Genomic DNA, 21,305 nt, shown 5'->3' on the forward strand with positions numbered 1-21,305 from the left:
TGGGGAGGCGGAGCTTCAGACTTTAAAGTGAGAGAAGTAAAGAATGGAAAATGACTTCTCTAAAAAAAAAAAAGGAAGGGAGGGGGGGGGGGGGGAAGTCATTTTCTGAAAGAATTGACTCATTTTCCATTGACCTCTCATTTTTCAACCTAGCCAAACACCAGAAATCATTTACGGGTTTCCAAACACAACCGTATTAGTAAATAATATATTATATTGTCGTTGTTCATCAAATATTAAATATTAAGTTAGTTAATATAAAGTTAACTAGTTTGTACTTAGTAAAGCTTTGTCAAAGTTAAGGTTATGTTAAAATAATGTTGCTCTTTTTTCTATTTTGTTTTAAAAAGGGTGTCATGAAAGAAAAAATATATAATGAAATCAAAGTTAAAATAAAATAAAATAACAACAAAATTATTAATGAGTTGTTTTTTTTTTTGTTTTTTTTTTGACTTTATTTTTTAGTTGTTTTTTTTTTTTGTGCTGGGTAAATGGTTGTTAGCTGATTGAGTTAGTGAGTTTGACTATAGTTGATAACATTAACTAATTGTAGACAAGTGTTTGGTAAATTATCAATTAGGTGATAGCTGATTACATATAAAATGACTTTCTCAAAAAATTGATCGAAAAAGCTACATTGAGAAGTTTCTTGAATTTTAACATTTTGGAGCAATAAGTTGTTACAAAAAGTTAATTAATCAAACACTCATATTGATTGTTTAACCAAGTCAAACGGTTAATAGTGGTCAAATAAGTCAAAATTGTACTAAATATTGACTTATTAACCAATTTTGGTCTATTTAACCACTATTAGCTTTTTGGTAACATAGTTAGCTTATCAATAAATTTTTGTTTATTTGACCACTATTAGCTGTTGACTTGGTTAAACAATCAATACGGGTGTTTGATTAATTAGCTTTTTGTAACAACTTATTGTTTCAAAATGTTAAAATTCAAAAAACTGCTCAAAGTAGTTTTTTTCGATTAGCTTTATGAGAATGTCATTTTGCATGTAATCAACTATCAACTAATTTACTAAACACTTTTCTACAATTATCTAATGTTATCAACTAGTTAAAATCACTAACCCGATTAGCTAATATTTATTTACCAAATACCCCAAATCATAAATATGTTCCTTTATTCTAGTACCTGAGAGTAGGAGTGTAAACGAATCGAATCGAATCAAATATTTCAGTATTCGATTCGAATTCGAATATTCGTATTCATATTCGTTTAATATTCGAATCTAAAATTTGATTCGTATTCGATTCGACTAGTTTATTCGAATGTATTCGATTCAACTCGAATATTTGAATTCGAAATGCCTAATTTAATTTTTATAAAATTTTCTAATAAATTAAAATAAAATGTAATAAAAAATTATATTTAAATAATATAAAATATTCGAATACTATTTGAATCACATACACTCTAATTCGTATTTGAAAATATTCGAATCGAAAAAAAGTATTCGAATTCAGATTCGTATTCGAAATATTCACAAATCAAATTTTTTCTATTTGATTTGTTTACACCTCTACTTGAGAGTAAGAAAGCATAGCACAAAATATTTGATACAATCCTTTTGGGGGTTGGGGGAATTGAGAGGCGAATTGCGAAATGGGAAAACCCTAGGAAATTGATGATTGGCAAATGGCAAGAAGCAAAAGCGGCAAACACCAAAATCATAATTCCCTCCCAAAAGTCCCAATTCCCATTATTACCCCCAAAAGTAATCCATTTTCCAATCATGGCGCCCATTTTAATTCCCTCAAATAGTCTTATCCCACATTTTGGCGGGGTTAAACGGTCGGATCAAAAAATTTTGGAACGGGGGAGTTTCCGGTCATTTCTCACTCCCGCGCGCGCCTAGGGTTTTCGTATATCCCCTTATAAGCCCCCACCATATCCCTAATTTAGCTGTTATAGCATTCTAGATCAGCCTCGACTCTCTTCGCTCTGTCGGTTCTCTCTCATCCTCTCTGCAAGTCGGTGTCCGCAATCCTTACCCAAATCCCCCCGTCTGTCCTAAATTTTCTCTGATTCTCCCTGGGTTTTCATTTTCTTGGGTTTTTAGCTTCAGGGTAGCAGAGTTTAAGCTCTAGATTGTAGTGGTTTCTGCATTTTTGTATCTGGGTTCTGCTCAGTTCTTCCCAGGGTTTTGCTTTCTCCAGGTTACCTAGTGTGATTTTTGGTAGTTTGGGTGTGATCGGGTTGTTTCTTGGAGGAGCCGAGTTCGTGATTTGGCTTGGAAGACTAAATTTCGTCTGGGTTTGCTTCCAATCATCTAATCACCTGATCTAATGGCGGATCTTAGTGATCGAGTAAGTAACTCTTACCTTTATCTAGTTTATCCACTCGCTATTTGGTGTTGATTTTGGGTGATTGTAATCATTGCTTGATTTTATGTTCCCGATTCGATTTTTGAGTCCATTTTTGGGGTGATTTCAGGGATCAGAATCTGAAGAGATGAATAACCAAGCACAAACCCCTGACAGGGTATCTTCAGAGACAAGTGGGCAGATCAAGACGTGCGCTGATTGTGGAACCACCAAGACCCCTCTATGGAGAGGTGGCCCAGCCGGCCCCAAGGTCCGATCAGATCAGTTAACCAATCCCCCATTTTCCTAATCATTTCATTAATCTGATGTTTCTACTTTTGTACATGCAGTCGCTTTGCAATGCTTGTGGGATAAGGAGCAGGAAAAAGAGAAGAGCTCTTCTGGGTCTCAACAAAGATGACAAGAAACCCAAGAAGGCATCTGGGAACAAGAACACCATTGCAGCCCCTCAAAACAGTGGAACTACAAGCGATAGCGGGAGTAGCAGCGGTGGGAAGATCGGAGGAGTTCCACAGCCGGTGAGGAGAAAGTTGGTGCCTTTTGGAATTGGGAAACAAGTGGCGCTGCAGAGACCGAGATCGCAGCAGCAGAGGAGGAAGATTGGGGAAGTAGAGCGTGCGGCTTTTGTGTTGATGTCTCTGTCTTGTGGCTCTGTTTATGCTTAGGATTCAAGTGTATTAGTGAGTGTAGTTAGATGATGACTAGAAACCCCCCAAAAAAAAAACAAGGGCAAAAAGATCTCAAGTTGAGATGGCTCTTTCAAATGTATGAGATCCAATCATGTAATTCCCCAAGCTGATTAATTTATTGAAATTTATTTAGAGTTTGGTATCATCAGATTCGTAGGCAGAGAGGTGTTTTTGGCATTTCTTGATAAATTTATCAGTCAAAGAGTAAACTCTCCATGTTTACTTCTTAGTCACACGACCTATTATTTGTGTGATCAAATATGTTTTCAACCTTAAAAATATGGGGGATGATTGGAGGTTTTGGATAAGGTGTATGGGAATTCGGTTGATAGGCATAGGTTGATCCTTAGATCCCATCCCAACATGAAGAGGTACAGGTTGGAGGGGTTTGGTTGGACGTCTAGCAGTGTCCAGAAGTTGAGGACTTGATGGTTATAAAAGGGAATGGAGGAAACATGATCATTCTACGCCAAAATTCAAAAGGGACAATCAGAGGTGGAGGGAAAGGTGGCAATGGGGGCAGTTGTCCCCTCCGCGATTGTCTGTCAATATCATTAATTCTATTTTATTAGTATTAAAATTATAATTTGTGTGATATATTCGTAATTTTAATTGTATTTTTTATTAGGCCTGTGCACGGTTTGGGTTCGGACGGTTCGGTTTTCGGACTAGTTCATCCGATCGGATTTCGATTTTCTAAATCAAAGTCCTATCCGACTATTTTTGTACTATACTCCATTCGGGTTTTTTTTATTCGGATTTCGGACGGTTCGGATATCGGTTCGGGTAACTTCGGATTTTATATTCAACAAATTAAAAAAAAATAACAAAAATTCCATATCATTTATGTCAAAGTACTTAGTTACAACTACTTACAAATGACAAAAATGCAAAATGCTTTACAAAGTCATTGAATCATACATTCTGACATTCATACTCATACATGAATCATGATAAACTGATAAATGATAATGACAAAAAATTCAAATATCAGCATTCAGCAAATTGCACCAATCAACATCTTCCCGTGAACAAAAATACCATAATCATAATGTCTAATTGTCTATTCAGCCTTCAGCAGTTCAGCTTTCATGATCTTCCTGTACAAGTGTGTGTAAAGACAAAACACAAGTTAAGTATAACCAATTAAATAGTTTGGGAATTGGGGCTGTTGGGCAGAAAAATTTAACTATAGAAGGCTCAGATTGCTATGTTTTCATGTCAAAGTAAGAGTGGGGGCAAATTGCTACTTTTAGTATTGGAATGCAATTATGCAAACCAAAACTAATGAGCAACATACCAACCCAAAACCATTTCAGACAATGGTGGAAGCATCATCATAGCCAAATCAGTAAAGACTAAAGAGAAATAACATACTGAGCACTTGAGAATAAGGGACTAAGGTAGAGTGACTGTTATTACCAGATGAGATGACATTCATATAGGCAGTAGGCTGATACAGTTATATTCACTCATACCTGATGGGGTCATACTTATCATAGGCAGCAACAAATCCAACAATTGAATTGTTAGTTAGTTACCAAGCCATTAATCCATAGACAGCAACAAATCCAACAAATCCAACAATTGAAAATAAAATCAGAATTAAGTGTAAATAAAACATTACAGGAATGGTAGGAAGGGGAAAACTAGCAGCACCAGATCCTGTGGTTCCAAATCGACTTACTCCAGTAGCCAAGTCTGCAAAGTGCAAAGTGCAAATAGAAACAAATAAATTAGAATTTGAATCCAAAGTTAAAAAGGTAAAAACAGAATGAAAAATTTAAATAAATTACCTTGTTCAAGCTTTTCAACATCACCAATATTTTCCTCAACCTTAACTTGTTGATTTGGTAACCTCATCTAGTCTTGTGCACATACTAAGGCCTCCACAATTTTAGGAGTTAAAGAACTCCTAAATGCATCTAATACCCTCCCACTAGTACTAAATGTACTTTTTGAGGCAACAGTGGAAATAGGAACTGCTAGGATATCCCTTACCATTTTGGAGAGAGTAGGAAACCTCTCACTATTTAGCTTCCACCACCTAAGGATATCAAAGTCAGGAGTGTCCACCACAATTTTTTCACTTAAATAGACTTGAAGTTCTGTTTCTTTATAGCTTCCACTAGCCTCCATTTTTTGCATTTTTAGTTTGTTCTTTAACATATTTTGAGGTCTACCAATTGTGGTATGAGACTGGACAGGAGGCACATCTGGTTGGCTACCAGAAGATGATTGTTGCACATTGACAGAGTAGGTTGCTGCATAATCACCAAACAATTCTACCATGGCAGCTTGAACATTGTCTAAACACTTCTTCCCATTATCTTTACCATACAGTTCCTCAAACTGGTATGACATATATTCCAACTTATCTCTTGGGTCCAAGATATTGACAAAGAAGATCAAAGAATTCATTTTTTCAGGATCTCCCAAATACTTTTCAAATTTACTTTTCATTTGGGATCCCATAACCTAAGAAAACAATGAATTAAATACAAATAGGCATACACAAATTCATAAATAATCAGATTAACCACTGAAAATGATAAAATCATTACCTCTGTAGCACTACCAGCAACAATCATGCTACTCAACATGCAACTCAAATAAGATATCTCACTGAAGAAACTGTTAGAGGTGACATATAGAGAACCAGAGATTCTAATTGTCATCTCATAAAACCCTTTCAACAGAACTACCAAGCATTCAACAGATGTCCAGTCAAGAAAAAAAAGGGACAGAATCACCTAGATCAGCAACAAATGAGGGCTCATTCAATGAATATGCATCAAACACAGCCTTGTATTGTATGGCAGTGCTAAGCATCATGTAGGTGTTGTTCCATCTTGTTGGAACATCTAGTTGTAAAGAACTTTTGGCTTCCAACCCAAGCAGTTCTGCAAGATCTCTGAATTTTTTGAGTCTTGCAGGTGAGTTCCTCATCCATCTAACAGAATCACTCACCTTCTTAACAGAACTATCTGCAAACCTTAACCCATCCTGGACCACCAAATTTAAAATGTGGGTTGTGCACTTCATGTGAATGTACTTACTCCTAACACTGGTTGCACCCCATGACAACAATTTGGACTTAAAAAAACCCACCACTACTAGAAGAACAATTTGCTTCCACCACTTAGACTCTCAGAGACAGAGAGTAAGAGATTAGAGATTAGAGATTGCAACACTTCGATTCTGAGAAGCCTGAGATTAGACAATAGAGATTAAGAGATTAGAGATTACAGATTAGAGAGTAAGAGATTAGAGATTAGAGAAATAGAGAGTAAGATATTAGAGCTTAGTAGCTTACAGATTTACAGAATCGGAGATGAGTCTTGAGAGAACTGAGACTCTGAGAGAGTGAGAGTCGAGAGATGAGATCTCAAACCCTAGGTCAGCTGCGCAGATGGGAGAATGAAGACTAAGTTGGTGGAAGGCATGTATATATACCTTGATGGAACGACGCCGTTTAGTACATAGCCTTTGTGAACCCTAGGATAGTTCGGATATTCGGACGGATCGGTTGGAAAAATAGCATACCCCACCCGAACCCTCTTAACTGACGACATTTTGAATAGCAGATCGGGTATGGAGAGTCGGGTTCGGGTAGTGCCGGGTTGGTCTCTCTCGGTCGTCGAGTCGGTCAGTTTGCTCGGGTGGGTCGGGTTGTGCACAGGTCTATTTTTGATAATTTCTTTGATATCAATTGTGAGAATTTTTAATGGATCGAACAATCGGAATGATATTGAAAAATCGGGTTAGAATATAATAATGAGTTAACACTTGATTTGGTTATTCGACTATTAAGATTTTACAGTATTACTTTGGTCCTTGCTTTCAAACTTGTTCAATTTAATCCTCACCTATGTAATTTTTATCTAAAATAGTCTTTTGTTCAAACCACAATAGTCTTGATTAGGACTATTTTGATTAACAATTGCATAGTTGGGATGAAATTGAGCAAGTTTGGAAGTCGAGAACCAAAGTGGTGAAATCTTAATAATCGATAGACCAAATCGGGTATTAACTTATATAAATAATATATTGATAAGAGTTCAAATCTTGAGGTATACTAATTGAACTTAGAGCATCCCCATCTATAGATTTTGGGTAGGTTTTTAGAAAAGCTAGCTTATGTGGAGGAGAGAGGGTGAGGAGAGAGAAAAAAACCTTCACATAAGACGTTGATTTTTGGCAGACTTGTGGGACCCACCAGGTTTTCTGATTTTTGCGCACTGGTAGCGTAAAACGCAACCCACCAGATCTAAGCGCGTTAATGACGCAAAGCAGTTTTTGTTTGTTTGTTTTGTTTTTGTTTTTTTTAATTTTTGTTTTTATTTTTTTTTCTCTTTCCTCCCATATTCTCTTTCCTAATCATACCTGCAAAAACTCCTCAAATTTACTACAACTATTGAGGATGCTCTTACAAGGAAACAATAAAGGCCTAATGACCTAGTCTACTGGCCTAACCAATAAACCAAGGGTCGTTATATCGTGGATCGCGGTGCACATGGACTGCGGTCAAAACGGCGCCGTTAGTGTTAACGAAGCGCGCATTTTTTGTATGTTAATTACCAATTGACACTACAATGTATCTAAACTGACACTACAGTATATTTAAACCGACACTGCCTCACGTATTATTTTTATATTATCAAATGAAACTGCAGTTATATCAAAATGATACTGTAGTTGTGGTGAAATGAAACTGCAGTGTATATAAAATGAAACTGAATAACATTTCACATATTTGAGTGTATATTATACAATAAAGCTGTAATTATATCAAAATGATCATATAGTTGTGTTTTAATAAAACTATAGTGTATAACAATTAACAAATAAAATTAAATAAAATTTTCACATATTTGAGTTTATAAATATCGAATGAAACTGTAGTTATATCGGAATGAAACTGTAGTTGTGTTGAACTGAAACTGCAGTGCATACAAAATGAAACTGAATAACAGAGTTAACTTTTTGCGGAAGGGTGCGGAACGACGGGAAACGGATGCAGTTTCTTTTCATTAAACAAAACGACGTCGTTTTGATGCGCGGTGCATAATCGATTATGCACTGCGGTACACGATATAATTGCCATAGACCAACTGACTAGCTGGGGGCAAATTATTGTGGATCATGGTCTACATTGTGCTACAACTCATAAAAAAGTACATTTTAATATACTAAAAAGTACATTCAAATAATTTACTTTATGTACACAAATAATGTACTTTTTATTTATGGTCCACACAACTATGTTTGCTACTTGGGAAGCTAATTGGGGCAAATTATTATGTGGACTAAAAAAGTAAATTTGTAATATACTAAAAATATATTATTTGTGTACTGAATGTACATTATATTTCTTGAATGTTACTAGCTCTATTACAATGTAGTATCTGTTCATATACTTTCTCAACCTACTGAAACACAAAGAGCTAATAACGCCTCCACTGAGGCTTGAACTCACAATCTTCCAAATGGAAGTCTAACCCGGGTACCATTAGACCACATAGTCCTGGTGAATGTACATTATATAAAATAGTATACTTTCCTTAAATACAAAATATATTTTTAATATACTAAAAGTACATAGTATACAAAATAATATATATATATATATATATATATATATATATATATATATATATATATATATATATATATATGGTTAACCGAAGTTCCGAACCGAATTAACTGTTAACCGAAATTTTGAAAAATCATTAACCATTAACCGAACTGAAAAAGTTCGATTAAAAAACGGCTAATCAAACTTTGTCGATTCGGTCGGTTAATCAAAAATTTACCGAAGTTTGCACACTTCTATGTATTTTGACTTAGAAACACAATTTATATTATAGAAGTTCACAATTCCAATACTAAAATACACAATTTATACGTCGTTTATAACCAGGGTCCACCTTACAATGTGGACCCTGATCCATGATATAATAACTTTTCAATTTGTTTACAGGTACATAAATTATTAACTACAGATACAGAATGTGTTAGTTACAAACATATAATTTTTGGATCAAGATTCACAATACAATATGAACCCTGGTCCATGGTATAACAATTGGTTTATGAATTTGGTGATAAATGTGACAGGCCATGACCCAATTGAAGCCCACCTAGAGTACATATTGGGTCTTAAGTTATTGTTAAATGTTAACAAGCCATGACCCAATTGATAGCCCAAAATCAGTAATTTGTGTCAACATTCAAATCCAGTACGCAAACTCCAAGTAGGAAAGCATCACCATTTCATACCCGACACGTGCACCATCGTCTTCCCACACCCTCTCTATAAATATCCCTTGAGCCTACTCTCTTTCATTCCCACAAAACCCTCATACTCCTCACCGGACTCCGTTCACAGTCGGGGGGAATAACGCGTTGATCGAAAACCTAGTTTCGCGAACTTCAGATCTTTCCTGATATCAAGGTGCTTTCAACAATTTTATGTTACTTCGTTTTATTTTTATGAATTTTTGTTAGATTTTATTTTTATGATTTGCGATTTTGATTTGATAGATGGTGTCGGACGCTAGCAAGAAAAGAGGATTGCAGAAGAAGGCAGCTGCCGCTGCCAAGAGAGGCCGCAAAGCTGCGGCGGCTGCCGCGTCGTCTAAGGCTGCGGCGGCATCTGCTGCGGAGAATAGTAGCGTCGATAATTTGGCGAACGGAGTCGGGGAGCTTCTGATATCCGATCGGACGTGCACTGGGGTTCTGTGTTCGCATCCTCTGTCTAGAGATATTCGGGTCAGTTTTCTGATCCATTTTTAGCCTCCAAAGATCGCGGACGGGTTGTTATCTCAGGATTCATATGTGTTTGCCTTGTTATATTTGTTATATTTGTCTGTATTCAGTTTCCTGTTTTCACGTGGATTTAGTTGCTTTATGATTTGAGTCAGAAAAGGACAGTCATCTGAAATCTAGACAAAATGTATTAGAGTAATTGTTTTTTTTTTTTTTTTTGGTTGTTTATACCAGAAATGGAAATGTAGAGTTTTTGAATTTATAGTGGCCATGATGAGGTACAGTAGTGTAGGGGGAAAAGTTAGATTTTTAAAGTTGTTAGAGGAGATGAGAAACCCTAGTTTACTAGGTTTATACTGTAGTCTGCTCAAATTGTACCTAATAGTTGCATGGTGAAGAAAAAATGTTGATGGTTAAATAAATCACGATTCCAATTCTAGTATTCTGTTTAATAAATTTTAGAACCTTGTCCAATGATGTTCTGTTTTAGTTTTAACCTGGAGTGTAGCTGATATCGTAGTGGTAGTGATTGTAATGTCCTGGGAACACTGCATAGAAACTACTATTTCTCTAGTGTTCATATTGAGTGTGACAAGTGGCAACATCCTTGCCTTTTAGTTTTCTTACAGTTTTGTTCACTTGTTCCTATGATGGGATTAGTGGGCTTGATCTCCCCCTTCTTCCTGGTATCACTTCATAGTGTCTATGCTCACATATATGTTCAGATGCCTCCTGCTTCTGATTTTATCTAATGATATGTTTAACAACCTTTTTGCCATTCCAGATTGAGTCTTTGTCCCTTACTTTCCATGGGCATGATCTTATAGTTGATTCTGAACTGGAACTCAACTATGGAAGGTATGTACTTAGTTTTGGCCTTTTTTTTTTGGTATGTTAGGAAAGCTTTTTCATGCCAGAGTTAAACCGAGATATTAACATATCATCATTGCAGACGTTATGGATTATTGGGATTGAATGGTTGTGGTAAATCCACTCTTCTCACTGCAATAGGATGCCGGGAACTACCCATTCCAGATCATATGGATATTTATCACCTTTCTCGTGAGATTGAAGCTTCTGACATGTCTTCACTTCAGGCTGTCATAAGTTGTGACGAGGAAAGGTTAAAATTGGAGAAAGAAGTTGAAGCCTTGGCTGGACAAGTATGGTGCTATTCTGACAAAAATGGAATTGATCAGTTTGATATTTTTATTTTATTATGATCTGTAGTGTAACACATTCTTACTTCAGGATGGTGGTGGGGAACAACTTGATCGTATATATGAGCGATTGGAAGCTATGGATGCATCTACTGCAGAGAAGCGTGCCGCTGAGATTTTATATGGTCTTGGTTTTAATAAGAAGATGCAGGAAAAGAAAACAAGGGACTTTTCAGGAGGATGGCGAATGAGAATAGCCCTTGCACGGGCCCTATTTATGAATCCAACTGTATTGTTACTTGATGAACCCACAAATCATCTTGGTAAGTTCACATAGCCTTTAGTACTGAAATGAACTGTATCTGAATTTAAATATCTGCATTTCTTAGAAATTCTCTTTTCTATGTGCTGTCACAAAATGAGGATACTATTTTAAATGCCCTGTTTCTGTAAATGCATATTCTCTTCTCAGAAAAGAAAAATTATTTTAGGCATCAATTTTAAATGAATTAAGTTCTAATATAAGTTGTAAACTTAACCTGGGTCAACATTCTACATGTGTTATTATGCTGTTGCTTCCTTTGTGTACTTGCACAGTTGCACCTGTGAAGATTTCTTGTTTTGGAGTCAATGCCAACGATAATACTAACAAATGGTTTCTTTTCCCAATGCAGACTTGGAAGCTTGTGTGTGGTTAGAAGAAACTTTGAAGAATTTTGATCGGATTTTGGTGGTTGTATCACACTCGCAAGATTTTTTGAATGGTGTCTGCACCAACATCATTCACACGCAGAGTAAGAAGTTGAAGATGTATACTGGTAATTTTGACCAATATGTTCAAACTCGTTCTGAACTTGAAGAGAACCAAATGAAGCAGTATAAGTGGGAGCAGGAACAGATTTCTTCAATGAAGGAGTATATTGCTCGTTTCGGACATGGGTCAGCCAAACTGGCTCGTCAGGCACAGAGCAAAGAGAAAACATTGGCCAAGATGGAGAGAGGTGGTCTTACTGAGAAAGTGGCGAGGGATAAGGTCCTTGTTTTCCGATTTTCAGATGTTGGGAAGCTCCCCCCACCTGTTTTGCAGTTTGTGGAAGTCAAATTTGGCTATACACCTGATAACCTCATCTATAAGAATCTTGATTTTGGTGTGGACCTGGATTCAAGGGTGGCACTGGTTGGCCCTAATGGAGCCGGGAAGAGCACATTGCTTAAACTTATGATGGGGGAGTTAGTTCCGACTGATGGTATGGTCCGACGCCATAATCATCTTAAAATTGCACAGTATCATCAACACTTGGCTGAGAAACTCGACATGGAAATGTCTGCCCTTCTGTACATGATCAGAGAGTATCCTGGCAATGAGGAAGAGAAAATGAGGGCAGCAATTGGTAGGTTTGGTCTGACTGGTAAAGCTCAGATAATGCCTATGAAGAACTTGTCGGATGGGCAACGCAGCCGGGTGGTATTTGCATGGTTAGCTTTTAGGCAGCCTCACATGCTACTGCTGGACGAGCCAACCAACCATTTGGATATTGAGACTATTGACTCACTGGCGGAAGCTTTGAATGAGTGGGATGGGGGTATGGTTCTTGTTAGCCATGATTTTAGGCTCATCAACCAGGTTGCCCATGAAATCTGGGTATGTGAGAACCAGGCGGTGACCAGATGGGAGGGCGATATTATGGGGTTCAAGGAGCACTTGAAACGCAAGGCCGGTTTAGGTGAGTGAAGGATGGAATGGTAGTTAAGAATTTTGTTTGAGGAGGGCAGGAGGCAGCAACTTATAAATTATGAGGAAAAGGAGGAGGATCCACTTCATTACTTTTCCACTCACCAGATAGACAGTTGTTGATTTAGTTAGTATCCTATCTATCCCTTCATTTCTATTTCTATTTTAGTTTGAAGTAAGTAGTTAAGTACGACCTGCACTCTGCACTCCCTGCCTGCCTGCCATAGAGATCAGATTGCAACACACGCTCATTTCAGCTACCTTTACTTTTCTCGGTAGCATTTCTTATTCGTTTCACTCTTTTGTGTTGTACTCCAAATATCATAATACTATAATTCTTCTTTTGTATTGTATGGATTACTGAAGGAGTGAACTCGGTTTCAACATTTTCTGAGTTATGTACTGTAATTCGTCTTCTGTACTTTACTTTTGTCTATATGTTGTATTGCTGTGTGTCAGTGCGTGTGTGTATATATATATATATATAGAAAGGGGAGGGTTTTAATGTAATTTAGACTATTAAAAATATTAGATGGATGCATACGATTTGTTCTCACGTTCTCACCTAAGCAAGTATTCTCATATGACCTTAAATCTGGGCTAATTTTCTGGTGCATACCAATCTTAAAGTGTGAACGGGAAAATGACTGAAATGTGATTGTAGAAGCATACATTTCTCAAAATGTGACTCTGCTAAAAGTTGGACAAAAATATGAAAAGCACATTTGGGAGATGCGTTTGATGTTAGAATTGGTCAAATAAAAAACGTAAGTCCCAATTGCGTTTTGTTTTTTTTTTTTTTTAATGGTCCAATCTGTCTATGTGCATCAAATCCAAATGCTCGAGAAGCTAGTTGCAGTCGATAAAGCATCTTCTCCGTGGCAACACCCGTCATCGATTTCTCCAGTGAATTTTTTAATGGTCCAATCTGTCTATGTGCATCAAATCCAAATGCTCGAGAAGCTAGTTGCAGTCGATAAAGCATCTTCTCCGTGGCAACACCCGTCATCGATTTCTCCAGTGAATTGAAGGAGAAGGCCACTGGTTGCAAATTTGACACCAAATACTACCAAATAAATGTAAAAGCAATGAACAACATGAAAGGGAACGGGAAAGGATCACAAGCATGGCAAAGAAACAAAGGAGGAGACCACGGTCTTTCCTGTGGCCCTTTGGTTCGTCTCGCTCTCATGCACGCCATACTGCAGTTGCAGTGCCTGAAACCAACATAGATACCAGCCAGGAATATAGTCATTATAGCGAGTACTCTAATTGGCCATTTGAATAGCTAGCAAGGTTGGTCAGCATCAAACTTTCTTATATACTGCATTCAATTCTTTGTTGTGATAATAATATTATACCTTTAGTCGAACGAAGTCTCTAATGGTAGAGACAACTCTCCTTGTTCCCATGCTGTCAATGGATACATGTGTTTTCTTTTTTTTTTTTTTTTTTTTTTTTTTTTTTTTTTTTGTCATTTAATCTTGATTCCCAGTAAATTAATTAAATTAAACTCATACTTGTTTGGTGCTTTCATCCATGGCCTCCTTTGTTTCTTTGCCATGCTTGTGATCCTTTCCCTTTCCCTTTCATGTTGTTCATTGCTTTTACATTTATTTGGTAGTATTTGGTGTCAAATTTGCAACTAGTGGCCTTCTCCTTCACGGGAGAAACTGGTGACCTTCGCTGGAGAAATCGGCGACCGGTGTTGCCGGCGGAGAAGCCGCTTTATCGACTGCAACTTCTCGAGCATTTGGATTTGATGCACATAGATAGATTGGAATATCTGGAAAAACTGAAAGGATCTTCATCAGCGGCTTTGTAGCTCTTCTCGAATTGCCGGAGAGCACCATGAATCAAGAGTTGGGTGTTGCTGGTTGCCGGCGACCATTAAAAAAAAAAACAAAACAAAACAAAACGCAAGTGGGACTTGCGTTTTTCATTTGACCAATTCTGACATCAAACGCATCTCCCAAACGTGCTTTTCATATTTTTGTCCAACTTTTAGCAGAGTCACATTTTGAGAAATGTATGCTTCTACCTTCACATTTCAGTCATTTTCCCAAGTGTGAACTAGTGCACTCATTTGGTGCATTGATTTTGTGCATCCGACGGCCCTAAATAATCCTCATTTCCCTTACGGTGCACCGGCACGTAGACTGCACTTGGGGCATTTTTGGGAATTGCATTTCAGATACGTCTCTTCGCTGATTGTTTTTCGGTGAACCCGGCGGTGATTCATTGGACTATGGTGCAACATCGTAAAGGCGGATACGCACGACGGTGGACTTCAGGCGGGTGGTGCGGCGACTCACGCGCGTGTTCACAGGTTTCATTCCCCCTTATTTTTTTTTTCCGTTGCACTTGGTGACACCGATCGTGTCTGCCGACCGCACCAGTCCCAGTGTGGTTTTAGCCTTGGACTAGCCCCCGTTTTCCTTGCGCGGAACATTGTGTATTCTTAGTGCACCTACGGCAGTGGCTAAGGCGGCGGTCCTTACACATGGCGCCTGGTGTGGCAGTCGCACTAAAACCAGAGTGACTCGGCCATAACCAGTTGCCGCCGTGTTCTCCCCGCACGGTGTTGCGCTCATGGGTGCGTTCCAATCGGCGAGTAAGTCTCAGGATTGGAGTCCGGTAGCGGCGCCCAAGAAAGCATGCGAACCAGTATGGGGTGTGTGGTGCTATTTGCTTTAACGCTGGGTTTGTGCGTTTGGTATGCTGACAAAAGCATTCCAGAATTGTTGCCCCCCAGTAGTGGACAACTGGAACTACAAGTGAAGCTCCAGCCACCATGCAGTTAAAAGCTATATATGCTAAAGTATACCTTTGGAAATGCATTTCTCATGGATGACCGGATACAGTGGTGGACTCGATTACATGTAGTGACATTTGATAAAGCATTAGAAATCCAATAAAAAAAAAATATACCCCATATACATGTACCTGTGTGGTATGTACTTTAGGGAGCTGTAAATGATATATACTCCCATTGAGATGTCACTCATGTAAAACTTAGGTTCTACTTTCCCATCATTTTTTTTAATTATTTTTTTAATAAATGGTCACAGATGTCTTCGTTAATTCATTATGCTCTGCTTAAGAGGATTTTTTCTTTATTTTTTTTTTTCAACTTTGCTTGCAAGTTGCAGTTCTTGGTGTTGGCTCACAACATTTTCATCTATTACCGCAGGGCCTAATGACGGGGAGGTGCGCAAATTATGCCATGGAATCGTGTTTACCGAGAATGGTGAATACAAGGCAAAACGACGTCGTTTTTAGGTAAAAAAAAATAATTTCGCAGATGTGGAGTTAACGGCGCGCGTTTGATCAAATTATGAATTTTCTGTAAATTCATAATCTCATAACAAAAAATTCATAATCGCATAACAGAAAATTCATAATCTCACAACTGAAAATTCATAATCTCATAACAGAAAATTCATAATCTTATAACAGAAAATTCATAATCTCATGGTTCCAAAGTGAATGTGTAGGCATGGTTCCAAAGTGAATGTGCACGCATGGATTCATAATTTATGAATGTCCGTGATTTCGGACGGGAATATGTAGGCATGGTTCCAAAGTGAATGTGCAGGCATGAATTCATAATTTATGAATGTCCGAAATTATGAATGTAATGAAAATTCATAATCTCATAACAGAAAATTCATAATCGCATAACAGAAAATTCATAATCTCATAACTGAAAATTCATAATCTCATAACAGAAAATTCATAATCTTATAACAGAAAATTCATAATCTCATGGTTCCAAAGTGAATGTGTAGTCATGGTTCCAAAGTGAATGTGCAGGCATGGATTCATAATTTATGAATGTCCGTGATTTCGGACGGAAATGTGTAGGCATGGTTCCAAAGTGAATGTGCAGGCATGAATTCATAATTTATGAATGTCCGAAATCTTTGTTCACCTCAAATTAAAGTGAAACCGCAAAATGTGAAAATAAAGAAGAAAAGTCACGCAATTAATTAAAAAAAAAAAAAAAGATAACGGTGTACTAACACCGTTGGAACCGTGTTCACCATGAATGGTGAACACGGTTCCATGGCATAACGTCTGCGGGGAGGTGACAGGGGATGTAATGCGTTGCACGATGGGGTTACCTACTGCATTTGTAAAATACTGAAAGCCTGATGTGGATGCTGAAATTTTGCCTGTAGTTGGGCGCTATTTTAAATCACTAGTGGAAGGAATTCAATTTTACGGGAAAAAAGACTATAATAGGACAAAGGGGTGGTCCATTTCCTAAAATAGGACACTTGTTTTTTTGGACTAAAATGTGAAAAAAACGTTTGGGACATGCGTTTTTGGCATGTCCCCGTTTTTTTTAAATTTTTTTTTTTAATTTTTTTATACTTTAGCAAAGACGCATTTGGGAATTGCGACTTTGGTATTGTATACGGCCGTCGCAATTCCCAAATGCGATATCTGTATTTCGTTAGCATACGTTAAAACGCATCTCGTAAATGCGTTTGAAGTATTATACGCCCAACGCATGTACGTGATGCGTTTTAATCGCCGGTCACCCGCCGGAGAATACTCGCGAGAAGACGCGTTTGGGACTTGCGGTTTGGATGAAGCGCATGTTCCAGATGCGTTTTAGCAAAAGGCAGAATATTGCGTTTTTATTGTCAGCAACGTCTAGCAATGTCAGCAACAGCTAGGTAGGTCTAGTCAATTTTCAGAGTGTGGTGGTCAGACACAGTTCGCAAATGGAAATGCGATTAAAGTTAAATCGCATGTACCAATTGCGATTTAGTAGAGGATGCTTCAGATCTGTTTTTTTCTGGAAGCATGCCTATAAATATTTGTTTACATAGCGAGAAACTATGATATATACATGAAACTCTATTTTTTAGACACTCAGAATAACATTACTACTTTTACTTTCTATTCTCTAGGCAAATGACAATTTTGGCTGCCATTTTTGAAGTATCTCATATCCCCTACCCTCATGTAACCCCCCTGCGCAATATTCTGCCTTTTGCTAAAACGCATCTGGAACATGCGTTTCACCCAAACCGCAAGTCCCAAACGCGTCTTCTCGCGAGTATTCTCCAGCGGGTGACCGGCGATTAAAACGCATCACGTACATGCGTTGGGCGTATAATACTCAAAAAGCATTTACGAGATGCGTTTTAACGTATGCTAACGATATACGGATATCGCATTTGGGAATTGCGACGGCCGTATACAATACCAAAGACGCAATTCCCAAATGCGTCTTTGGTAAAGTATAAAAAATAAAAAAAATCTGGGACATGCCAAAAACGCATGTCCCAAACGTTTTTTTTTTCACATTTTAGTCCAAAAAAAAAGTGTCCTATTTTAGGAAATGAACCACCTCTTTGTCCTATTATAGTCTTTTTTCTCAATTTTACGAGTGGGTGGATTTGATGTCCGGCACAGTAGCGAGATCGTGCCGATGAAATTAATATGCGTTATTTAGTATGTAGCAGGCAAGGAGCCAAAGCAGGTGGTAGGATCAAACCCACATTCGAAGAAGGGGTTGGAAGTGGTAGCAACAGGCAACAACAGAGAAGGATTTCTAACCGGGTCGGGTGCAACGCAAAGATTTGTTTGAGAAAAGAGAGTATTGGGGAACTTGTGGTAGCTATATTTGTAGAGGAACACAACCATAGTTTGTGCTCTGAGGGTGCTAAATTATTTATGTGGGGTAATCGGAGGCTTGATGTAGCCCAACAGGCCTTTTTAGGGAATTGTGTTAAAGGCTAATATTGGTCCTTCAACAGGGTTTAAGTTATGCCGCAAGGTGCCGAGGTGGTAGGCTCATTTGAGAACGTTGGTGCAATGAACGTGGAGTTCCGTGAAGATGTGGGGAGCATTTATTACGACATCAAAGGGGACTGCACATGTAGAGCGCTTACCATCTGAATACGTGGTGGATTGTTGGTGCAAACACCTGAGTTAGGAGCAACCCAACTGTGGTCTGAGATAAACACGTTTGTTCAGATGGTTGGTAATAGTACGGTGCGTCAGACACGAATGTTTCAAGTACTGAAAGAGTTGAGAGAGGAATTCGTGAGTGACTGTACGAGCATCGACCTAGTAAAGGGTAATAATGTCGCGATTGAGGCTTTATGTGAGGTGCAACCACCAATCCACCACCATTCATAACCATTAAGGCCCCAACACAAGCTAAAAAAAAAAGGTATTGGGAAGAGGTGCAACCACCAATCTACCACCATTCATAACTATTAAGGCCCCAACACAAGCTAAAAACAAAGGTATTGGGAAGCGTATTGGGAGCCAGAACTAAACACCCTCCAAACATTACTGGACCATAGGTGGCCCCAAAAATATGCATTACTTAATTTTAAACAGTTTTAATTATTGTCGAGTAGGTTAGAGGCTTGTCAGATTGTTACTTCGGCGTTTGCAGTAATCATTGGTGCAGGTGAGCCAACCTTTGAATATCATATTGGCCGATGCGAGTGGCAATACTCTGCATGTGGTCATTGACCTCGCTCAAAAGGATGTTGTGCAAGAAGCACTGTCGTAGGTTGAGTAGTTGTTGGCCATTTCCTTTCTGAAGTCCACAGATCCAGTTTGTGCAACTTTGGCCGGTGTATGATTCCATGTGCCGCATGGGGCAAACACCCCGGAATCGAATGTAGAAGTGGTGTCTCTCCACGACATCTACATCTTTTTTGGTTTCATGTTCGTAAGCCGTAATGCACGCAGCGTCCGTAGTTTACTATCTAGGTATGCGACAAGTAAGTCAACCTGCACGAAATCAATTCAGTATGTGAGCAGTGGCGGATCCAGAAAATAATGTGAGTGGGGGCGTACTTAACTCGAGATATCACTTCTAAGAAAAAATTGCATCTTTCACAATTTTGTCTGAAGAATTCGCCACGACTTTAGAATTGTCAATGACAAAATATCAAACATCTATAATATGGTTCAAATACATTATAAATTATAATACAATATTTATGATAGACTACAAGATAGTTAAGGGCGGAGCCAAAACTATACTTGGATAGAGTGAATTTTTAAAACACTTTGAAATATTATAAAAATATTTATGACAAAATATAAAGCATAATCGATAGAAGCTAAAATATACATGCGAAAAAAAAGTAAAATTAAAAAATACATTTAATTTATTGAAGGGTGGGAAGAGCTAAAATAAAGATAAGAAGCTAAAACATAATAAAATGCTATAAGTGGGATTTGAAACGTAACTATGACACTCCATGTAAATATTTAATATTCAAGGTTCAACCCATTGATCTACTAAACACTTTAATGACTTATTCATTTACTTATATATTAGTAGAAAAGATTGAGGGCGGGGGGGGGGGGGGGGTAGTGGCCCCACTATTGTGGCTCCGCCACTGTATGTGAGTATTATAAAACAATTATGTCAGTGGCTGTGCGTCGGGAAGTGTGCATCCCGGTGCCTTGCACACTGAAGTGGTTTCTACTGGTTCATAGTGCATTGTGCATATATTTTTCCCCATCTGACCATAAAGTCCATAATAGGGCACTGGGTGAAACACCCCTAGATGTGTGTTATAACAGACACATACCAACTCCCCTGGTGCTCCACCATACATCTCTTTGTTCGTTTTGTTTGCGGATGAGTTGTCAATAATATCAAACCTAGAATGTTTGAAACTTATGCTCATCATGTAGTAATGCGCCCGGCAACATGGTCTGTAGCCTCCAGTTCTTCACCAAGTCGCTTTTTAAACCATGCTAACCTCTCATCCCGACTGGATGAAATGCCCACGACGATCCCAATCTGCACACACAACCATTAAACACCAGCATCGTATGGGGGGATTTAAACAGTGTAACGAGAGCGAATGGGGGGATTTTGGGTACTCACCGTGGTGTTAGTTGAGAGAAAGAGGCGGGAAGGTCCCCCCTTCCCTTGGTTTTTTCCCTGGAATTCATCACACTGCACCATACATCGACTATAGTCCTGGACACGTTAGTCCGCTCCTTTAAAATTGTGAACTCCGAACATTTGGCTTTTCGTTTCGCATGTTGGAACAACACCTCATTGCTAACACAAGCCATAATGTTGATGTTAAAGAGACATTGAGAAAGTGTTTACACATCTTTTTGAATTAATGAGCTGAGTTCACTGTAGCAGAAAGGTTTATTATATTTTCAGCAATCCGTTTCAGAACTGCACAGCTAAAATGCCACAACTGCACAACAGCAATATCTCCACAAAATATAGAAATAAAAAGAAAAATAAAAAACGTAAAAAGCACAGATCTGAGAGATGAATGCATTTGATCTCTTAAAGAAAACAAGTGCATAGCAAAAGTTGGTCACAGTAACAGATGCGTCGTCTATAATCTCTCTCAAAAAGCGCTGCAACACCACAATTACACACTCATATTCCAGTTGTTATTTATATAGATTAATTAAAAAGTATAATAGGGTCCCCTTTTTCCCCCTTTACCATCACCCTTCATTCTTACCTAGATCACAAACATGTCACACAATACACAGACACGAACCAGTAAATATAGAAAGAAGCAAAATGCAAGCTGAATCTAATAAATAGTATAATAAGCGATGACCCTGCCCTTAATTA

At 38.1% G+C, this 21,305-nt stretch overlaps 3 protein-coding genes across 3 annotated transcripts; 2 read left to right on the top strand and 1 right to left on the bottom strand.

The window, feature by feature from the left end:
* Window positions 1-1,924: 1,924 nt before the first annotated feature.
* LOC109172876 (GATA transcription factor 16-like) lies at window positions 1,925-3,179 on the top strand. Its single transcript, XM_019322118.1, has 3 exons — window positions 1,925-2,327; window positions 2,455-2,595; window positions 2,675-3,179. The coding sequence occupies exons 1-3, from the start codon at window positions 2,307-2,309 to the stop codon at window positions 3,008-3,010; spliced, it is 498 nt and encodes a 165-aa protein (XP_019177663.1). The 5' UTR covers window positions 1,925-2,306; the 3' UTR covers window positions 3,011-3,179.
* Window positions 3,180-4,897: 1,718 nt separating this feature from the next.
* LOC109172891 (zinc finger BED domain-containing protein RICESLEEPER 2-like) lies at window positions 4,898-6,079 on the bottom strand. Its single transcript, XM_019322135.1, has 3 exons — window positions 5,788-6,079; window positions 5,599-5,735; window positions 4,898-5,512 (listed from the first exon to the last, which is right to left on the bottom strand). Exons 1-3 carry the CDS (start codon window positions 6,077-6,079, stop codon window positions 4,898-4,900), a joined length of 1,044 nt encoding a protein of 347 aa, XP_019177680.1.
* Window positions 6,080-9,367: 3,288 nt separating this feature from the next.
* On the top strand, window positions 9,368-13,118 carry LOC109172903 (ABC transporter F family member 1). The gene is made up of 6 exons (XM_019322145.1): window positions 9,368-9,491; window positions 9,581-9,808; window positions 10,590-10,663; window positions 10,758-10,968; window positions 11,057-11,288; window positions 11,640-13,118. The coding sequence occupies exons 2-6, from the start codon at window positions 9,581-9,583 to the stop codon at window positions 12,695-12,697; spliced, it is 1,803 nt and encodes a 600-aa protein (XP_019177690.1). The 5' UTR covers window positions 9,368-9,491; the 3' UTR covers window positions 12,698-13,118.
* Window positions 13,119-21,305: the final 8,187 nt, after the last annotated feature.

Source organism: Ipomoea nil, unplaced genomic scaffold (genome assembly GCF_001879475.1).
Source record: "Ipomoea nil cultivar Tokyo-kokei standard unplaced genomic scaffold, Asagao_1.1 scaffold0444, whole genome shotgun sequence".
Taxonomy (NCBI): Eukaryota; Viridiplantae; Streptophyta; class Magnoliopsida; order Solanales; family Convolvulaceae; genus Ipomoea; species Ipomoea nil.

Excerpts from the sequence above, each read along its gene's own strand:
- LOC109172876 (XM_019322118.1), top strand. The coding sequence starts at position 2,307 with ATGGCGGATCTTAGTGATCGA. Across the intron at positions 2,328-2,454 it reads TGGCGGATCTTAGTGATCGA|GGATCAGAATCTGAAGAGAT; the intron begins GTAAGTAACTCT and ends GGGTGATTTCAG. Across the intron at positions 2,596-2,674 it reads GTGGCCCAGCCGGCCCCAAG|TCGCTTTGCAATGCTTGTGG; the intron begins GTCCGATCAGAT and ends TTGTACATGCAG.
- LOC109172891 (XM_019322135.1), bottom strand. The coding sequence starts at position 6,079 with ATGAAGTGCACAACCCACATTTTAAATTTGGTGGTCCAGGATGGGTTA. Across the intron at positions 5,736-5,787 it reads CTCATTTGTTGCTGATCTAG|TTCTGTTGAAAGGGTTTTAT; the intron begins GTGATTCTGTCC and ends AATGCTTGGTAG. Across the intron at positions 5,513-5,598 it reads TTGCTGGTAGTGCTACAGAG|GTTATGGGATCCCAAATGAA; the intron begins GTAATGATTTTA and ends TTGTTTTCTTAG.
- LOC109172903 (XM_019322145.1), top strand. The coding sequence starts at position 9,581 with ATGGTGTCGGACGCTAGCAAGAAAAGAGGATTGCAGAAGAAGGCAGCT. Across the intron at positions 9,809-10,589 it reads CTCTGTCTAGAGATATTCGG|ATTGAGTCTTTGTCCCTTAC; the intron begins GTCAGTTTTCTG and ends TTGCCATTCCAG. Across the intron at positions 10,664-10,757 it reads CTGGAACTCAACTATGGAAG|ACGTTATGGATTATTGGGAT; the intron begins GTATGTACTTAG and ends TCATCATTGCAG.